This window comes from Thalia democratica, chromosome 6, assembly GCF_965202585.1.
Source record: "Thalia democratica chromosome 6, ktThaDemo2.hap1.1, whole genome shotgun sequence".
Taxonomy (NCBI): Eukaryota; Metazoa; Chordata; class Thaliacea; order Salpida; family Salpidae; genus Thalia; species Thalia democratica.
In genome coordinates, this window is record NC_139170.1 from 47507097 (window position 1) to 47525316 (window position 18220).

At 24.1% G+C, this 18220-nt stretch overlaps 1 protein-coding gene across 2 annotated transcripts in view; it reads right to left on the reverse strand.

Annotated features, from left to right (window-relative positions):
• Positions 1 to 16730, reverse strand: part of LOC145839428 (multiple C2 and transmembrane domain-containing protein 1-like) — a 30347-nt gene extending 13617 nt beyond the window's left edge. Inside the window, exons 1-10 of one of the 2 annotated variants that reach the window (XM_082947000.1) lie at positions 16655 to 16730; positions 16356 to 16463; positions 14238 to 14293; positions 13967 to 14036; positions 10333 to 10373; positions 7131 to 7206; positions 6586 to 6754; positions 5857 to 5942; positions 3420 to 3589; positions 2609 to 2810 (exon numbers count right to left, since the gene is read on the reverse strand). In XM_082947000.1, the coding sequence (XP_082803126.1) occupies positions 2609 to 2810; positions 3420 to 3589; positions 5857 to 5942; positions 6586 to 6754; positions 7131 to 7206; positions 10333 to 10373; positions 13967 to 14036; positions 14238 to 14293; positions 16356 to 16463; positions 16655 to 16673 (997 nt within the window). In that variant the 5' untranslated portion in view covers positions 16674 to 16730. Of the gene's footprint in view, positions 1 to 2608; positions 2811 to 3419; positions 3590 to 5856; positions 5943 to 6585; positions 6755 to 7130; positions 7207 to 8254; positions 8485 to 10332; positions 10374 to 13966; positions 14037 to 14237; positions 14294 to 16355; positions 16464 to 16654 lie in introns of those variants that run through there. The other variant, XM_082947001.1, reaches the window with a different exon arrangement.
• Positions 16731 to 18220: the final 1490 nt, after the last annotated feature.

Sequence of the window (18220 nt, forward strand, 5' to 3'; positions counted from 1 at the left end):
TAATTCGTAATTTTCTTTTGTCATTGAGATCTGAATTAATTGATTTCGATATTAATTTTTGATTAAACTTTTTAAAAAATAGTTGTATATTGCTTTTTTGAAAGAATCTAAAATGAACTTATTTTGATTTTAAAAGCTTTTTCATAACATTTTTCATAAAAGTAATTGAAAAGAAGTGAAAAAATAAATGAGCGAAATATTTGAAGTGCAAGTTTTAGCGAGTACTAAAGAACTATCCTTAGTTAAATATTTGAACTAATCGATTGAATTGTTGGATAGTAATGGTCATAACTTGTTTTTCAAAGTTTTACTCAAATAATGGTAGATGAATATTAAAAAGTCGAGCGAATACTCACAACAATGCAATTTCAAGTTTCCTTAAGAATGTCTCAAGATGTTTTCATTGTCATTAGTCTTTTGTTCAATTCAATTATTGTTGAACTTCGAAATCAAAAATAAAAATATATTTTGGATTAAATTTAGCAAAGTTTTAATTCAAATAAAACCAACTTATAACTAATAATAAATAATTGATTAGAGAATATTTTATAAAACAAAAGCAATGGAAGAGAAATAGTTCATGAACTTTTGTAAACTTTATTAAAGGTCTGTCTGCTGGTAAGTTAAATCAGATTATCTAATTAATTCGTTCCGTTTAAAACGAATAAAAATAAATTTACAATTTTCCCTAATCTATTTAAGCTTTTACTCTTTTTTCTAAAGTTTTCTTTCAGTAAATTATTTAAATTTGACTCTTGCTTTATGTTTATTCATACTTTTGTTTCCACAGACATAATTAAAATTTTAAATAAAATATTCTGGAATTAAACATTAAGATTTTTTTAGTTAGCTAGTACATTTATTGAAATTTCAAAAGCTAAATTAAAAAATATTTAGTCTTTATATGACTTAAAATGATCGATTTACACTTTATACTGTGTGATAGTGTAACTAATTTTATTTATTTTGTTATAACCAATAAATATGCATGTAATTCTAGAATGCTTTAACATTTATGTTTTTTCATATGAATTAGAAATTTATCTTTTATATAAGCAAAAAATAAAACTTTATGGCTGTTTTATTGCAAACAGCTTTGTTTAGTAGTTTTATACTTAAGTATTAACATATATATATAAAAGCTGTTTTTATTATAAGTTTACTATAGCTTGAAAGTTTGATTTTATGTACAATTTTGTTTTAAAGGTAACCACTTTAAAGATTTATTTATATTAAAAAACATCTTAAACACTAACTTACAGTGTAGCTTAATGTTAATTGTTGACTAACTTTTACAACTAAAACTGTAATATATAAAATAAGGTAGATAAACTTTAATATTAAAAAGTTTTAGAAAACCTTTTTTATCAATACAGTTTTTGTTTAAGATAATCAAAAAAAGTTGAACATCTTTTCGTAACAAAAAGTTTATAAAAAACAGCATAAATTAAAAAACTTTACTTAATTTACTAAAATTTTAACATTGTTTTTTGTTACTGAAATAAACTTAATACTTTTTGTTAAACTGTTAAAAATTCTTACTTTGCTTATTATAGTTTGGCTGAATAAATACGTTTTATGTTGTTTTAGTTTTAGTATATATTTTAAATTTTATAGAACTAGCTAACTACTCACAAGTTTTCTATTTAAGTTTTTTTAACTGGGCTTATTAAACTCTCTCTTTAAAAATACATTATTCAATAAAAAATAAAGTCTTTTTTAAACCCAGAACCTGTAATTTATTAAAATTAGTCTACATTAATTTACTTTACAAAAAAAAAACTTTTGAAAATTGTATGTAAGTCTGACCTATTTTTTTTTTTAATTTTTGAAGTTATATATATATATATAAACTTTTAAATAAACAATCAAATAATTGTATTCAAAATTTCTACAAATATGTTTTGCACATTAAAACTCATAGTACTTTTGAGAGTTTTACTCTTATTCTCAATAACATTTTAGTAAAAGCAAACTTATTTTTAAAAACTAAAACATACTTTTGCAAGTAAGTTAAAATTAAGGAAAACATATATTATGACAGTTGTTCAAAATGTTTATGATAAATTTGTAAAAAGGTAAAAGATTAGAAGTAAAATAAGAATTCCGTAACAAACCTTGAAATAAAAACTTTCTTTTTTAAAATCTATATTGTGTTAACTATTGGTTTTAATATGATACTATAACCAATAAAACGAAAATGAAAAACATTTCGCAAACAAAATACAAAAAATAAAAACAAAAGTTCTATCTAAATAAAAACTACTCGTTGCGAATTTCTCGTTTTTTAGTGATACAATGAAATAAAAGTAAAACCTTTTTCGAAACAAAAACTGTAATGTGGACAGATTTAAGAATTATATTGTACATAAAAAACTAACCTAACATTTAAAAAACACTATGAACTTTACTAACAACTAAAAACTCTTTTCTAACGAACAACCATTTTTGTTTTTGCATTTAACACTTTTTAATAAATTAAATGATAACTGTGCAATTTTTTTTACAAACTTAGTTTAAGATAAAACAACATTATAATTATTATATAAAAATATCAAATATTAAATATTTTTCAAATTAATATTGTGATTAATAAAAATAAACCAACTTTGCTTCTTCTCAGTTCTCCTCCTCCCAAAGTGCGGGGTGGACTTTTTGCTCGACTCGTGCGACAGCTGGGCCACCTGGTGGTTGTGGGGGAGGGAACTGGTGGACGGCTGCCGCGTCATTCTCGAGTGTGACGTCATGACCGACTGTTGCGTCACAACCGACGACCTGTCGACCTCGCTCATCCGGAACTCGTGTGATTCCTGAGTGTTTTAAAAATTCAGTTGTCATTGTTCGTAGAGTTGCATTTTCCCGAGTTAGTTTTACTATTTTGAATTAGTTTTATTATTTATGAAGAATAAAAACAACTTCGAACAACTAGTTTAAAATCTTTGAAACTAACTAGTTTAAAATCTTTAAAAAAAAGTTTTTCTAAGGTTACGCAAGATATTAAAGGTGAAATTTCATATTTTTTTTATTCATGTGTTTTTAAAATATAAATCTTAGTCTGTATTATTTTTTAAACTGATTCTTATCATAAAATAAAAAGGTTAAAACTGGGTTGCTAAAAACAAAATAAATTATAAAATCCTTTGAGATCTAATTTAAATATCGTAACAGCTCAAAATTGATTATATGTTTAAAAAAAACTAAAGAAAGTAATAAAAATTGTTTTGGTATCATTTACTATTTTATTATTAAATGTTTTATATATTAAATTAAAACACCTTTAATATGGAACGGATGATGCTTTTAAATTATAAAAATAATCTTTTCAACTTATTTGAATTACCATGCAACTTTTACTATTTTATTAATTTTAATAATTAAAAATCTAACATTTTACATAAAATTAAATTTATTTAAAAAACCTCCAATATAGATGGAGTTATGTTCAACGACGTCGTGCTTCCGGTGGCCTTCCTGCACATGCGTGACGTCATGGTGATTACGTCATCGGGCAACGGGGTCATGCGAAAGTTGAGGGCCAGGTAGCCCAGGTCGTCATGGTTGCCATGTTGGGCTGACAACCCCTTCACGTCTATTTTGAACAGAATATTAATAATTAATGAAAAAAATATTATTCTTCCCTAAATTTGTCACAGAAACACAACTATGAAAAGTAGTTTGTTTTTTAATTTTTTTAAAATAAAGTTATCATTTTTTATAATTTATTTAAACTTTTCTAAAATAAATAATTTAGTTATAAATGCTACAATCTCTTAATGTCTGTAAAAACATATAAATTAATTAAAAATATTTTAATCACTATTTTTGCCACCATTAGTACCTTTTTTTTAAAGTTAGTTTTTTTATTAAAAATTGAATACAAATATAATAAAATAAATCCTTTACATTTGTGTAGTCGAATAAACATGATAGCAACAAAAAGAATTTTTAGGTAAAACTTTGTATGTTTTGTGAACTTAAAGTTTAAATAACGAATTATGTACATTTTAAACTTTGTTTTATGCAAATTTAGGTAATTTTTCAAACATTACTTATGTAAAAAAATGGTGCTAAAAACTTATTAAAAAATAATAAACATAAAATCGTAGAATGTAACTTTAAGTCAAAATAATTCAATATCTGATTTTATTTTAGAAAAAAAATTTTTTTTTTGCTCACGGCGCTCTGTAAATTCAAATAATTTTTAAGAGTAATTTTTCCAAATTTTACTGCTATTTAAACCAACAAATTCATTCAGAATTTTAAAACTGCGTAAGCAACTAAGTTGTTTGAAAATAATAATAACATTAAATAAGTGCTATTTATTTAGTTTTTAATTTGGTTTAAAAATTGAGTTAGGTATTTCGTTAAAAATATACAAGGATAGGTTTTTTCTATTCAAAACTATGAAAAGAGTAGTAAAAATAAGGTTGGCACAAAGTAGTTTTTTCTAATACGCAACAAGTAAAAGACGAGGAACATAAATGTTTTAAATTTTGGTAAGTTTGTATATTTCAATAAACGGATTTGCAGGATTAACTTTTCTCTTTTAAAACTCATTCAGATGGTTTTACATAAGCACTTAAACGTGTATTTGGAAAACCTTTTAAAAGCATTAAATTCAACTTTTGTTACGTGGTAAGCTGAAAAGTTCGTATACTTAAAAACAATAGTTACAAAAAATTTTACTAGAAGTCAAAATTAATACTTTACGCAAAAATAAAAACTTTAATTTCTCAATAAACAACTATATATATTTTAGAAATTTAAATATAAACAAAGTTTAAAAGTTAAATAGAACACTAGTACAACTAAATTTAAAATAATTTTAGTTGTGCGTATCAAAGTCAACTTGTTTTATAAAGTTCAAACATAAAGTTCAAGTTTAGAAATGGAAATAAATTGCCCATATTATTGCATCACGTTACTTATATAAAATTGAGATGAAAAAAAAGTTTGCCGTTTTACACACAAATTATTTATAAGTTTTACAAGAAAAACAGTTAGCCGAAACGAAAGAACATTAATAATTGATTACTTTTTATTAAATTTAAAAAGTTTTAAACGTTTGTGTAATAAGAAACTTGATAATGGTTTTACAAACTTTTATAACTAAACACTTTCAAAATATTTGTATACAAAAAATATTTTGAAAGTGTTTAGTGAAAGGAACGATGCTGCTTTATCTTAGTCGTTTTAAAAATCTTAAACTTTGTAAATAAACTGACAAAAAAAGTATATGCTTTTAACGTCCAATTTTAAAGATGTTGTCTTTATAGAACAAAAAAATATATCCCCTAATAGTGCAAATATTAATTTGTTTAGTTTTTGGAACAAAACAAGTATTTTAAAGTTTTTGAGTTTGACTAAAAAACCTTAATCATTTAATGTTTTTGTATTATTTTGTTGCTTAAAACTTTATTAAGTTTGCAATAAGTAAGTTCAATTCAAAACTTTACTTTCAAGATAGCTCAAGTTTTGCTTATAATATTTATACAATACATTTTCTATTTGCAGTGAAGTCTGCACACTCTACAAACTTTCAACTACCAAAAATTCTTCATATTTATTTCTATTTAATTTGAAAATAAATTCTATTAATAAATATTAACTACCAAATAAAACTAGTTCAATCAAATAACAGATAAGCATTTTAGAAAAAATCATAATCTTTAAAAAAGTTAATACACTTTAATTTTTATTTGTTGTTTTACCTAAAATTAAGTTTTAACATAATCTTAATATTAAAGTATAATAAATTTGTACAAGCTATTGCAAATTTATATAAATTAGTAAAATCAATTACTTAATAAATTTAACTAGAGTTTAAAAATAAGGAAACATAATAAACAACCAAACCAGTAAGAAATAATTGTTGGGATTTTTCTGCACCATTTTCTTCAAATTCATGCAAACTTATATTTGCACAACCCATAAAGTCGTCCCTAAAATATAAACTATTTGAAGTGTGTTGCATGGTAAAGATTTACAAATTATTTAATTAATCAACTTATTTCTGATATAAGGTCACAATTTACGTCACAAGTTTTTATAATTAGTTTTTAACTGATTTTAAAAGCTATGAGAACCACTAGGCTGATCGAAAACCAAAAATAAATTGTTTTTTCATTGTCAATTAACATTTTTCGGTCACAACACATCATACCCAATTTTCAAATAACACCCGAGAATGTAAATATTCAAAACAAAATCATACTAGTAACATTTTTTCAGTTATAAAACGTTATCATAAAAAAAAAATAACAACAGGTAGCTTCAAAAACCTGCAACTGAGATTTATATTTTATAGACTTCTTTTCACATTATTCTTAGTTTTAATTTTGTTTTAGTTACATGTTTGGGTGAGGTGGGCTAGGGACAAGGGTGTAGAAAAAAAATTACAAAATTTTTAAAAAATACATTTTAGTTGCAAATATTCAAATTAGTTTAGGGTTTTTGAAGCTGCCAAAACCTCGTGAAAAAAATTCCGAATCTTGAATAACAAGAAAGTGAATGTTAGAAACAAAACAGCAAAATACATTTTCGTGTTGAAAAATCTAAAAACAATGAAAACAAAAACCCCCCAACCTGAAACTGCCCCGGTCGCGGTCGAACACGTGGACGGACAGTTTGGCGGCCCGGCTCAGCATCAGGGTGAACTTCTCGTCCCACCGGGGCTGCAGCGTGTTGGGGTGGCAACGGGACTTGTACACCGTCTCGTCGTTCAGCTTGAACTTCACGTACGGGTCCGAGGCGCCTGTGTGACGTCATACTGTGATGTTACGTCACAATGTGGTCGAGTATCGATTAAGTTTCGTTTTTGGTTAAGCGAGAACGAAGTTATTATTTTGTTGAACTAAATCGATATAAATTATATTTTTGATATCATTTCCGTATTACTGTTTGTGACGTCATAGCAGTGTTTTATGACTTTGAATATCGGGGGTGCTGTTAAAAAAAACTTTAAAAAATCATAAGAGATTGTTAAGTTTTAAAAGATTATAAAAATACTAAACTGAACAGTAAAGACTGTATTGTATTAAAATTTTAAACATAAAAATAAATTTGACCATTTGAGTCTACACTAATTTGAATCGGTAAATGTTGTAATTTTTTAATAAAATAAATCTAACCATTGGAGTCGCAGGCAATAAGTTCGTGTCCGCTCGTCAGCGTGATTTCGAGTTGGTGGGTGTCGCCTTCCGCCGGCTGTTTGGTTGTTATATTAATTAGAAAATAATTGTTACATTTACAAAAGTTTTTGTGTAATAAAGTGTGATGATTAACATGAAAATATGTTTAAAAAAAACTTAAAATATAAGTGAGGTCGCAACTTTCTACGGCTGTTTGAAATTATACTTCTTTATAATATTTGTATTAAAATTAATTACTACAATATTTTATAATTTTTATTCAATTTTAATAAAATCTTATTACTTTTGTTAGAAATGCGTTTCAAAAACAAGCACAAAAATTTTAAAAGGTTACAACTTTCTCTAGCTGATTAATTATTTATTCAAGCAAATTCAAAATTTTGGGTGAATTTTTCAAATATTTTTTTGCTCTATAAACTTTGATGATTAATTTAAAACATTTTGGAACATAAATTCAAAACCATAAGAAAATTGAGAGAAATTTATAAAAATAACAAAAGTAAAACTTATGATGCAAGCATGTTTGTTCAAAATTAAGATAAATTGCAATCATTAATAATTCATTTGAAACTTTATTTTTAAACTTGAATGCATTTTGAAACACTAAAAAACAACAGAAGTTTCGAAAGAGCGCATTTCAAAGTCAACCTTTAGAAGTAACAGAAAAAGTAAATATTTTTCATATTTTTAAAATTTGATTCATTTTTCGAAAAACTTAATCATAACTTTCAACAACTAAAACATTCAAGTCTAGTGAAAAAAAAAGTTTATTAATACCAACAGTAGATAATTAACAAATAGCATTTTTTATTTGTAATTTCAAATAGCAACTAAATATAATTAAACTAAATAACATCTTAGATTTTTTACTATCTAAATGTGTAATTTTAGTCATAAGAAGCAATACAAAAGTAGCTGGATTGTAAACAGGAAAAACGAACAAAACGTACACTTTAGCTCTTATTTATAATTTTTGTAACTTTTTTTTAAGTTTTTTAATGACAGACTAATAAAACAAAGTTCAAACAACCATGTAGTACTAACTTACCTTTCAATTATAAAAACAACGTAAAATAGTCCTAAGCCATAAAAACAAAAACAACCTTAGTTTTTAAAATTTCTTTTTCGAAATTTTCCTTGACAACAACTCCTATTTCGGCCACAGACTGGGCTCGTTTCGAATATTTAAACTTTTTCTTTGATTTTTTGCGCGTGCAACTCATCGTAACAAATTAAAAATAAAAACATAAACCACACCAGGCAAAAAAAAAATAAAACAAGCTGAAAAACTTTGAAACTAAAAACTTTTCATGCTTCTCGAACAGCGCATTGTTTCGCTGATAAACACAAAATAATGCAGGAAAAATTCAAAAACAAAAAGGTCGTCGGTGGAAAAAAAAGAAAAAGGAAGTTGAACAAGTTCGGTGCAATTTACAGGTTGGAAGATATGCAAAATGTTTGCGGGAAAACTTTAAAACAAGAGAGCAAGTTTCATTGCGACAAAGGAGAAAGTTTTGATCTTTGTGGAAGCGTTTTATAAATTTTTAATGGCTTCTGCTAACCTGCTGCGTGTGATGTCACAAAGAGGGCAATCAAAAGATTATTAAGTATATCTATAACAACGTGGTTTTGAAAAATAAATCGGTAAAAAATAGAGAGTCGTTAACTTATGAGCTTTAAGTACCTAGCTTAATATCAAGTAGTCAGTACAACCATTCTTAATGTGTAAAGTAGTTATTTTTTCGTCGCCAACAAGTTCTTTCCTTTATCAGGTTTTTAAAATTAAAAAGAAAAACAAAAGTAATTTGCTAGCTGAGGGCAGTGTTTTCAAAAAAAAAGCTAATAAGGAAAGTAACAAACATCTTCATATGGAAATTTATTTTTATTTACGTAAATAAAAAAATGGAACTTAATCAAATTATTATTATTGAGCTCAAAAGTTTATGCTAATTGAATTTTGAGAATCAAGTCAACTACGAATTAAATTATTGAGCTTTTAAAAAACAAATCTTATATTAAAATAGAAATTTACTAGAAGTTTAAAGCATATTTAAAAGCATTGAAGTACGGTTTATATAAATAAATTATTTATTTAATTCAATTTTAAAGGACGTATGATCAACATAAATAATTGTGAACCCAAGAGATACCAAAAAAACAGTTTACAAGTAATAAAATGCTGTTGGGTTAAACGTTTAATTTCCCGACGACTTATGACTAAGCACATGGTTTCGAGAAATAAATCGATTACCTTTTACGTCATAATAATCGAAGGATGCATCTAAAGTTAACCTAATAGTATAACTTTTGAAAATGATTATTGACATTTTAAAGCTTGTATTAAACTAACTTTTCATTTTAAACTAAAAATTATTAACAAAGAGCTCAGTATAACCAAAAAAAAGCTTTGTTTGTTAAGGTTTAATTCACTTTATTCCAAAACAGTTTATGCATGTTACTAGTTTCAAGGAGTAAACCAATCAAACTTTGTGACACAACTGTATGCAAAATTAATAATTATAATTAAAATCAATGGTCTAACAAGACTGGTAACAAGGTTTTAGCAAATCTTTTTTTTTTGTAATGAAATTTTTAAACCAATCAACCGTGTCAGCACAATAAGTGAATAAAAAACAAATGTAAATTTATCATTCTCAATTAACACTAAGCAAGATATTATTTACATTTTAATTTTTTGTTAAGCTTATTCCAACCAACTACATGGTCCAGTCAAAATTTTTGGTTTATACAGACCAGCCAAAAGTAAAATAAATGTAAGCATATCGACCAGTATGTAAGAAGTACAAACAAATCTGATGACTTTGGTACAAATCGATCAGGTCGTTCTTGATAAAAGTAGTAAATTTGTCACAAATGTTAAATTTACGGTGAATTTTATGACAATCACGAACAAGAAAAGTTTATTGATTAAATTTTGTGTCACATGAACTAAGCGATGTGAAATCAATGCAAATCTTTTCAACTGGATTTGAAGTCAATGCAAACTTATCAATTTAAATGTAAAATCAATGCAAACTCATCAACCCAATGTGGAATCAATGTAAGTTTATCAAATCAAATGAAGAATCAATGTAAACTTGTCAACTAGATGTAGAATCAATAATAACTTTTCAACTGGGTTTAAAGTCAGTGTTAGTCTATCAAAATAATGTAAACTCACTTGTAGCTTTCGGAGGCCATGTTTTCTCTTTGCTGCCTTGGCTGTAAAATATTAGGTTAATATTTATATTAACAACAAAATGTTCGTTGAAAAATTACAGTTACAATTTATAAGCGTTGAAGCAACCTGTCACATTGACTCTTATTGTTAAACTTTTGTTGTAAAAAACTACTTTTTCATTATAACATGTGTTACAATGGACATTTAGTTGTATTACACAACATTGTGAGTACAAACTTTATGTAACTGTTCGATCACAATAACTTCAAGAGTTTATAGCGATACTAAGTTTGGAATTTTTTTAGTAGTACGGTTTTAATAGGCTAATTTTTTGGATAGCTTGGAAAACTTGCAACTATTTTGCACATTTGCTGAGTCAGCAAATTGTTTTTAATATTTTTTTGTTGTTACTTTCAATTTAAGTTATTAAAACTCTTGCTTTAATCTATTTGTTATACGTTTGGGTAAGGTGGGTTAGGAATAAGGGTATAGATTAATAAAAATATGTAAAAACAGAAAAAAAAATTGACAACTTAATTGCAGGTTTTTCAAGCTACCCTATTTTTTTGTTAAAAAAAACATGCTTATTTTAAGCAAAAATCAGTTTTTTATGGCTTCTTGGTTGTTTTATTTACATTAAAATGCTAATAGTAAAACAGTAACGAATTTCAGAACATTCAAGTTTAAATCTTTTCTCTAGAAAAAAACCTAATGTCCAGATATATTTAAAACATATGAACAAAGAACAGAGAACTTAATAATTACATAAACTTATTTATTATGGTAATTATAAGTTATGTTTATAGAGATTCATGCTTTTGATATATAAATTCTTAAAAACTCCATTTATGTATTTTTTAGTATAAATTTTTAAGAAATTCACTTTTTTCTTTTTATTATGACAACTAAGTAACTTTAAATATTTAGCTAACCAAAAAAAAAAAGGTTTATTGAACATTTGATAAACTATTTTAAAAAGCATATATATTAAAAAAAATATATATACAATAAAGAAAGGGTTTAAAATTGAAATAAGAAATTGTTAAACAAGTTAAAATACAAACTGTAGGAGATATAAAACCCTAGATAAAATAAAACGGAGTATTGGACCACACTTATAATTACTATAATTTATTAAAGTATCTGAAATCAATTCATCAACATACTTCTATAACCTTTGCTTCTTAACGCTGCTCTCATATAATAAGTTTAATTAACTGAAAAAATATTAATCCAAAAATAAAATTGGTACAAATTCAAGTTAATAATTAACTATTATGCACTATAATAAAAACATACTATGATACTTAATAGTAGTCATAGTTTATACCACCGATTGTTTCAAAACAAAAACTATAGCAGTAAAACTGTACTGAAAATTTTCTTTTATAAAATCTTAATAGTAAATTACAACATCTAGTGAGACAAACTTTTAGGTATAAAAGTACTTGCAGTTAAAAGTAGCTTTGCAGAAGGTTTTTATGGTCGTTTTTAGCTTCTATCAACTCAACTGTTTTCATACACTTTTGATAATATTCAAAATTAATAGAATCAAATGTTTTCAATCTGTCTAAAACACTGGTAGAAGGTTTTAATACTAAAATTCACTTGTTTCTTCTAATGTAGTAATTACTAATAACAAATACTTTTAGTTCTACTAATCATAAAAAAATCAATTTTTGTTGTTACTAAAACATTTAGTGTTTACTAAAAAATTTTAACAACTTAAAACTTACATTTGATCTACTGAAAAGCATTTATTTACATAAAATAACACATACCTTTTAAATCTTGCATTTTAAAACACAGTAAACCAACTTAAGCTGAGCATTAATAAAAATAAAGAAAACCACTAACTAAAAGCTCAATTAGAAAAATGTATACTTAAACGAACAACTAATGCATTGTTTCTATTTAAAAATACATTTCAATTGTCTCAAATCTTTTTAATAGGAGTAAGTTTAATGTCACGATTAGTTTAGTAATGGCTACAAAAGACCTTTCTTTTTACTTGTCAGTAGTCATGACAGTAAAAATTGAACTAAAAAACTAAATTATAACTTAAGTTGAAACACTTAAACTAAAAGTTTTGTTTTTAGTTTACTTCAACTTTATTAGACAAAAAATAGTAGCCTCATTTAAGTAAGTTACACATATTGATACAGCTATTGTTGTACAATAGAACGTTTAGAATTATAGTACTATTTTATTACAAAGAATTAGATACTTTATAATGTAAAGTATTAAGAAATTGACTAAAACCTTTATTTTATATATAATAAACATTTAGATATTTTTATTTATTATTTCAGATGTTAGAGTAAACTTTTACATAAATTTATGCAAGTAAATAACAACTTTAATTATTTTGAAAATACAAGTCTAATAAATTTTAAAAATCTATTTGCACAAAGGCTACTTGTATGCTGAAAATTAAAACATAAATTAAATAATTTTTTAACGCATACTCAATCTTCCGTTAAGTAGATAAAAAAATGACACATATATACTTTTTTTTATAAACAAAAAAACTTTAATTTGATGTAAAAAATACATAAAAAACAAGTATTTACGTAGAATAATCAAACTTTAGTCATAAATATTAGTTTTATGATGTCATATCCGGTTTTGAAAATAAATAGTAACATGCTTTTAGAAAGTGAGTTAATAATCTAGACGGGTAAGTTTACAAAGAGCAGTGTATGTGTTTATAGTTTAAATAAAGAAAGCTTAAAATTTATTTATATTTGTTTTAATTATTTAAAAACACTGTTGTTTACTACACTACTAGATTTACTGTCAAATAAATTACTACAACCATTTTAAATGATTTTCTACTTTAATTAAAAATATCCTAGCTCCGTGTTATTTACTAAAAAAGTTAAACACACATAAGAAAAAAATATCAATTTAAAACATAATTATTTAGAACTACTACTTATTGAAAGAAGTATAATGTAAAAAGATTAAATAAAACACTATATATATTGACACTTATCAAACGACTAAACTAAGTTTTATATTTAAAACATTTTTTCAATTTGAACCATTTTTTCTTTAAAACTCATTCCACATTTAGTTTGCTTGTTTCAATTAACTTCATTCAAAGTTTTACTATTTTGAAAGCACTAGTTTGCTGGTAAACTAGGTCGCTTGTCACTAGTTTTCAAAAATATTTACTGTTTTAAAACAAGTTACAATATTATTAAAAATATTTACTGTTATCAGAGCTATCAAAACATGACTAACGGCTGAAAATTTCATTTTATGAGTAAACATCTTAAAGGTTAGAATCGATAGTGATCATAAAAATATTTAAGTTAGTTTACAAAATTTATCTTTGTTATATAAAAAACTAATACAAACTCTAATTAAACTACTAAAACTAATATTTTGTCGAGTTTTATTAACTTAACTCGATTTATTATATCCTTTAAACGATTTTAAACTTAAAACTTTAAAACTTTAAACTTTAAACTTTTAAACTTTAAACAATAAACTTTTAAACGATTTAAACGATTATATCTTTTAAACGATTCAAACGATTTTAGCCAACAAAATATGAGTTTTGTGAGTATTAAAATAAATTTAATTTTAGTTTACTTATTTTGTTAATATCATGAAAAAAGCTCACGTCTGTAAAAACTTCTTTTTTTAGAAGTCAGTTTTTGTTGGCGAAATAACGAGGTTTCCGACATACTAATCTGTAAACAATAGAATATCAGTTAAATTAAGTAAGTTAAAATGTATACAACCTAATTAAACAAAAAAAAAAAATTATATCATATCGTTATTAAAAACAACTACAGACTAACTTAAAACGCTCTACACTTAAGTTATAGAAAAAATAATATTGAAAAAAAACAATAAAAACATTTAAAATATTACTATTGTAATAAAGAAACCTGTTGTTTTACGACAGTGAAATCTGTAATTCCGCTCTCAAGAGATGCGCATCTTCCTATAAATAGTAAATAATACATGTTTTTTTGTATTTTTCATAATAAGTTTTTATGATGAATATTTTTTTATTAAGCGCACAACAATAGTTTACACCAACGAACATATGATGCAAAGGAAAAACTTTTGATAACTTTAAAACAAAAATTACTGACTCATTTTATACAACGTTTTATGATCAACAAACTTTAATTAGTTTAAAACTATCACTGTTTGTTGTGTAAAATATAAAAATAACACGTAGCAAAGTATCAATATCAAACAAAAGCTAAAAATTATAGAAATTCTGTTTTACAAAAAAAGATATGTTATAATTTTTATCTGAGAATATGGTAACAAACACTTGAAAAATGTATAAATAATGAATAGTAACACATGTGTGAACAGAAAATTGACTGGCATTCAATAAGTAATATTACAAAAGTATTATACATTAATTGAAACCTTCATGGCATGTTTATTTATAAACAAAGTTCATGATCTGGTTACAAAACACTAAAAATTCAAAAAGTTGGCAATTTCTTTAAAATTATATTTTTGGAACACTTTTTGAAAACAAAAGAACAATGATGGCATGATTCAAAAGATTTTTTTTTAGTTTAAGAATTTAAATGACATTTTGACAGTGACGACACAAAACCTTTTTCTCTTCTTTTGCTGGGCCGACTGTTTCTCCTCGAACAGCTAGTTCTTGAGTACAGGGTGTACATGGCATTTATTTTTATAATAAATTAAAAGTCATTGCTTTTAAAAAGTATGAGTTTTTTATAAGATGCTGCAATCTTACACAGAAAAAACTTTAACTAAAATATATAAACTTCATTGTAATTACATTTTACTTTTTTTTTGTTATACAAAATTGGATTAAAGTCAGTTTAGACATATGAAATTTTCATAAGTAAAACTGCTCATGAATTTATTATAAAAAACTTAATGATGATTTCAACAAAGTCATTCAAAACATTTGTTTTTAAATAGATACAATTAAAAAATTACGAGGTAGAACTTTAAAAATATTATTATTATTTAAGCAAGAAAATGTAAAACTAAAAAATTATGATGTTTATAGAACCAAATTATTTTACAAAGGAACTTTATTTTAAGACATACTGAAAATATGAGTAACAAAAACTTATAAAATTAACAAAAACAAACAGTAAAAATAAAAAACTTTTTTATAATAAAAAAATCACTATAACATAAAACATTTTAAGTATTTGAACAAACTGTTGTATTAAAACATAATCAAAGTAAATGAAAAATAACTCAATAAAACAATAAAATTAAATAAGTTTAAAGACATTATTAATAACAACTGTAAAGAATACAAACTGAAAGAAATCAGTCACATTAAAAATAATTTCAATTAAACAAAAATTTAATAATAATAAGTATTCTTAGAAAAAACTAATAATGATTAAAAGATCATTTAAGTACATAAATATTATATAACTGACATGCTACATAAATTAAACCAGAAACTAGCTTGCTTTTAAAAGATTAAAAACAGCTAAGTTCAGGTCATTTATATTTTTCGTGTAAATTTCTTAACAACTTAAAATATATCGCCAAAATTAGGAGAAATATATTTTTTATTTTGTAAAAAAACCAAATATTCCATTTTATGGTGTATAAAATTTTATGGTCTATTAAACAAAAAAAAAACTAACAAGACTTACATCATAAATAATATTAAACCATTTAAGTCAAAAATATTTAAATTAAAAGCTAAGCTATTAAAAAACAAAATAAGTGTGTTATACAAACTATCATATCTAGAACAAAAAGCATTAAAAAAAATTTACATAAAGTTTACAAAATATTTTTAGACGGTGAAAACATGAATAAAAAATAATAATTGTTATATCATTTTACATTTATAATTATTTTGGTTTAAATGTTGTTCCTTAGTATTTAGCTTTAAAAATAGGCTGTAGTTTCATAAAGTAATTAAAAAAATATATTTAATATTAAAATTTTTGTTTTTTTTAATTATTACTAAATGAATGATTTTTTTTTTTCAAATGGAATAATTTAAAACTATGCTGTTGATAATTTATAACCTTCATTTTCTTCTTGAACTTTTTCAATAGTTTTTTGCTTCTTTTTAAACACAGAAAATACGCCTCTTTTTGCTTTGGTTGTTAGTAACCCATACTCTGCTGATTCATCTTGAATTAAAAAAAAAAATTAAATATGTTTTAACTGTATGATGATATGTATAATTAACAAGTTTTTAAAACTATATAAGTAAATATAATTTATACTCTAAATTATTTTTAATTGTCTAATTTAAAGTTTATTAAGACTTTAGGAAAAATGCATTCAATTTTACTTCTATTAAAACAAAAAAAATACTTACTATATTTTTGTTCCATCATTGAATTGGAAGTGCCTTCTGCACTTTTTTTAATAAACTTTTATTATAAGCATTATCTGTAGTTTGTTATACAATTTACAGCAAACTAAAATATAATTGACAATTAAAAATATTTTTTAAGTTTCCTACAAACTATTAGGTTTAATGTTTAAGTTTATAATTTAAACAACTGTAAAAAAAGTTCTTTCAAACATTATAAACCAAATTAACAAACAAAATAAAGAAAAAAGCTAATAGAAATTAAATTACATTTTGCTAACAGTAGAGTTAAATTTAAAAAAATCAAGTTAAATTTATCTAATTAATCAAATAAATAAGTTTTTAGCTAAAACCTTAGTATAAAACTCATGTTTCTGTGTGCCAGTTTTAAAAAAATGAAAAACCTTTAACTTACCCTTGATAAATAACCATTTTTATAAAAAGTTTTCAATACAAACCAATGGGTTTTAACTTTTTCATAAATATTTTTTTTAGAAATATAAAAACTAACTAAAACCTATCTTCTTTTTTATTTTTGAGCTGTTTAATTCAATATTTTAATAATTGCTTCTTAAAATATTTAGAAAAACCTATTAAAATCAATTGTTTTCATAAAAAAGTAAAAATGCTATGAAATAAAATTCACTTTTTTTATTTTTTTTTGAGTACAAAAAAATACTTTCTATTCAAATTAAAAAACTTCTCTTTAACAGATTAAAATTATATACTTGGAAAGTTTGAAACAAGAGCTCAAAAACTGTAGGAGAAGATATAAATTAGCATTTTTTTATTTTTTTATTCACCTTCCATTATCTAATGCTAACCAGTTTTGGTCCTTTTTATATGAAAAGTTGCTTTGAATTTTTTTTAGTGGTTTAAAGTTTTAAAGAAGCTGTACAAATCAAGATTAACCATCAAAAAGCAAGGATGACTTGTAAAACCCTCCTGCGCCCTAATTAGTACTATTGTTTATTAAACCACAACAAAAAAAGGAATAAAAATGTTTTTTCCAAGGACCTGGTGCACAAAAACACCATTCTGTTCATCAAAATGCATACCAATTGGATATATTTAACGTCTTGTCCAGGTTAAAAGATTATACAGAATAATTAAAAAAAAACTGAAACTACTATTAAAGGAATAAATTACAACTGAAAACAAGCACGTTTGAAATAATATATAAGCTATTACTTATTCTAAAAAAGCTCTAGTTTATTTCTCATCAGAGTTTTAAATCCAAAACAATGGTTTAATGCCAAAAGGGTCCTAACAATGGCTTTTATAACTTTTAAGGAGAAAATTACAAGATCAAAAACTGGTGATTAACACATATACAAAAAAAACAAAAAAAAATGTGCAGAATTTGTTTCTTATACTCCAAATTTTAAATAAGGTACTTATTTTTTTAATTAAAAACTATAATTTCATAATTTTTGTGTAAAATTTATATGTTTAAAAACAATATAAAGAAAACTAAATTTGTATTACAGTTTAAGCTGTTTTTTTGTATATGTGTCAACCACTGGGTTCTGAACTTGCAACTTTTAACTCAAAGAGTTTTTAAAGCCT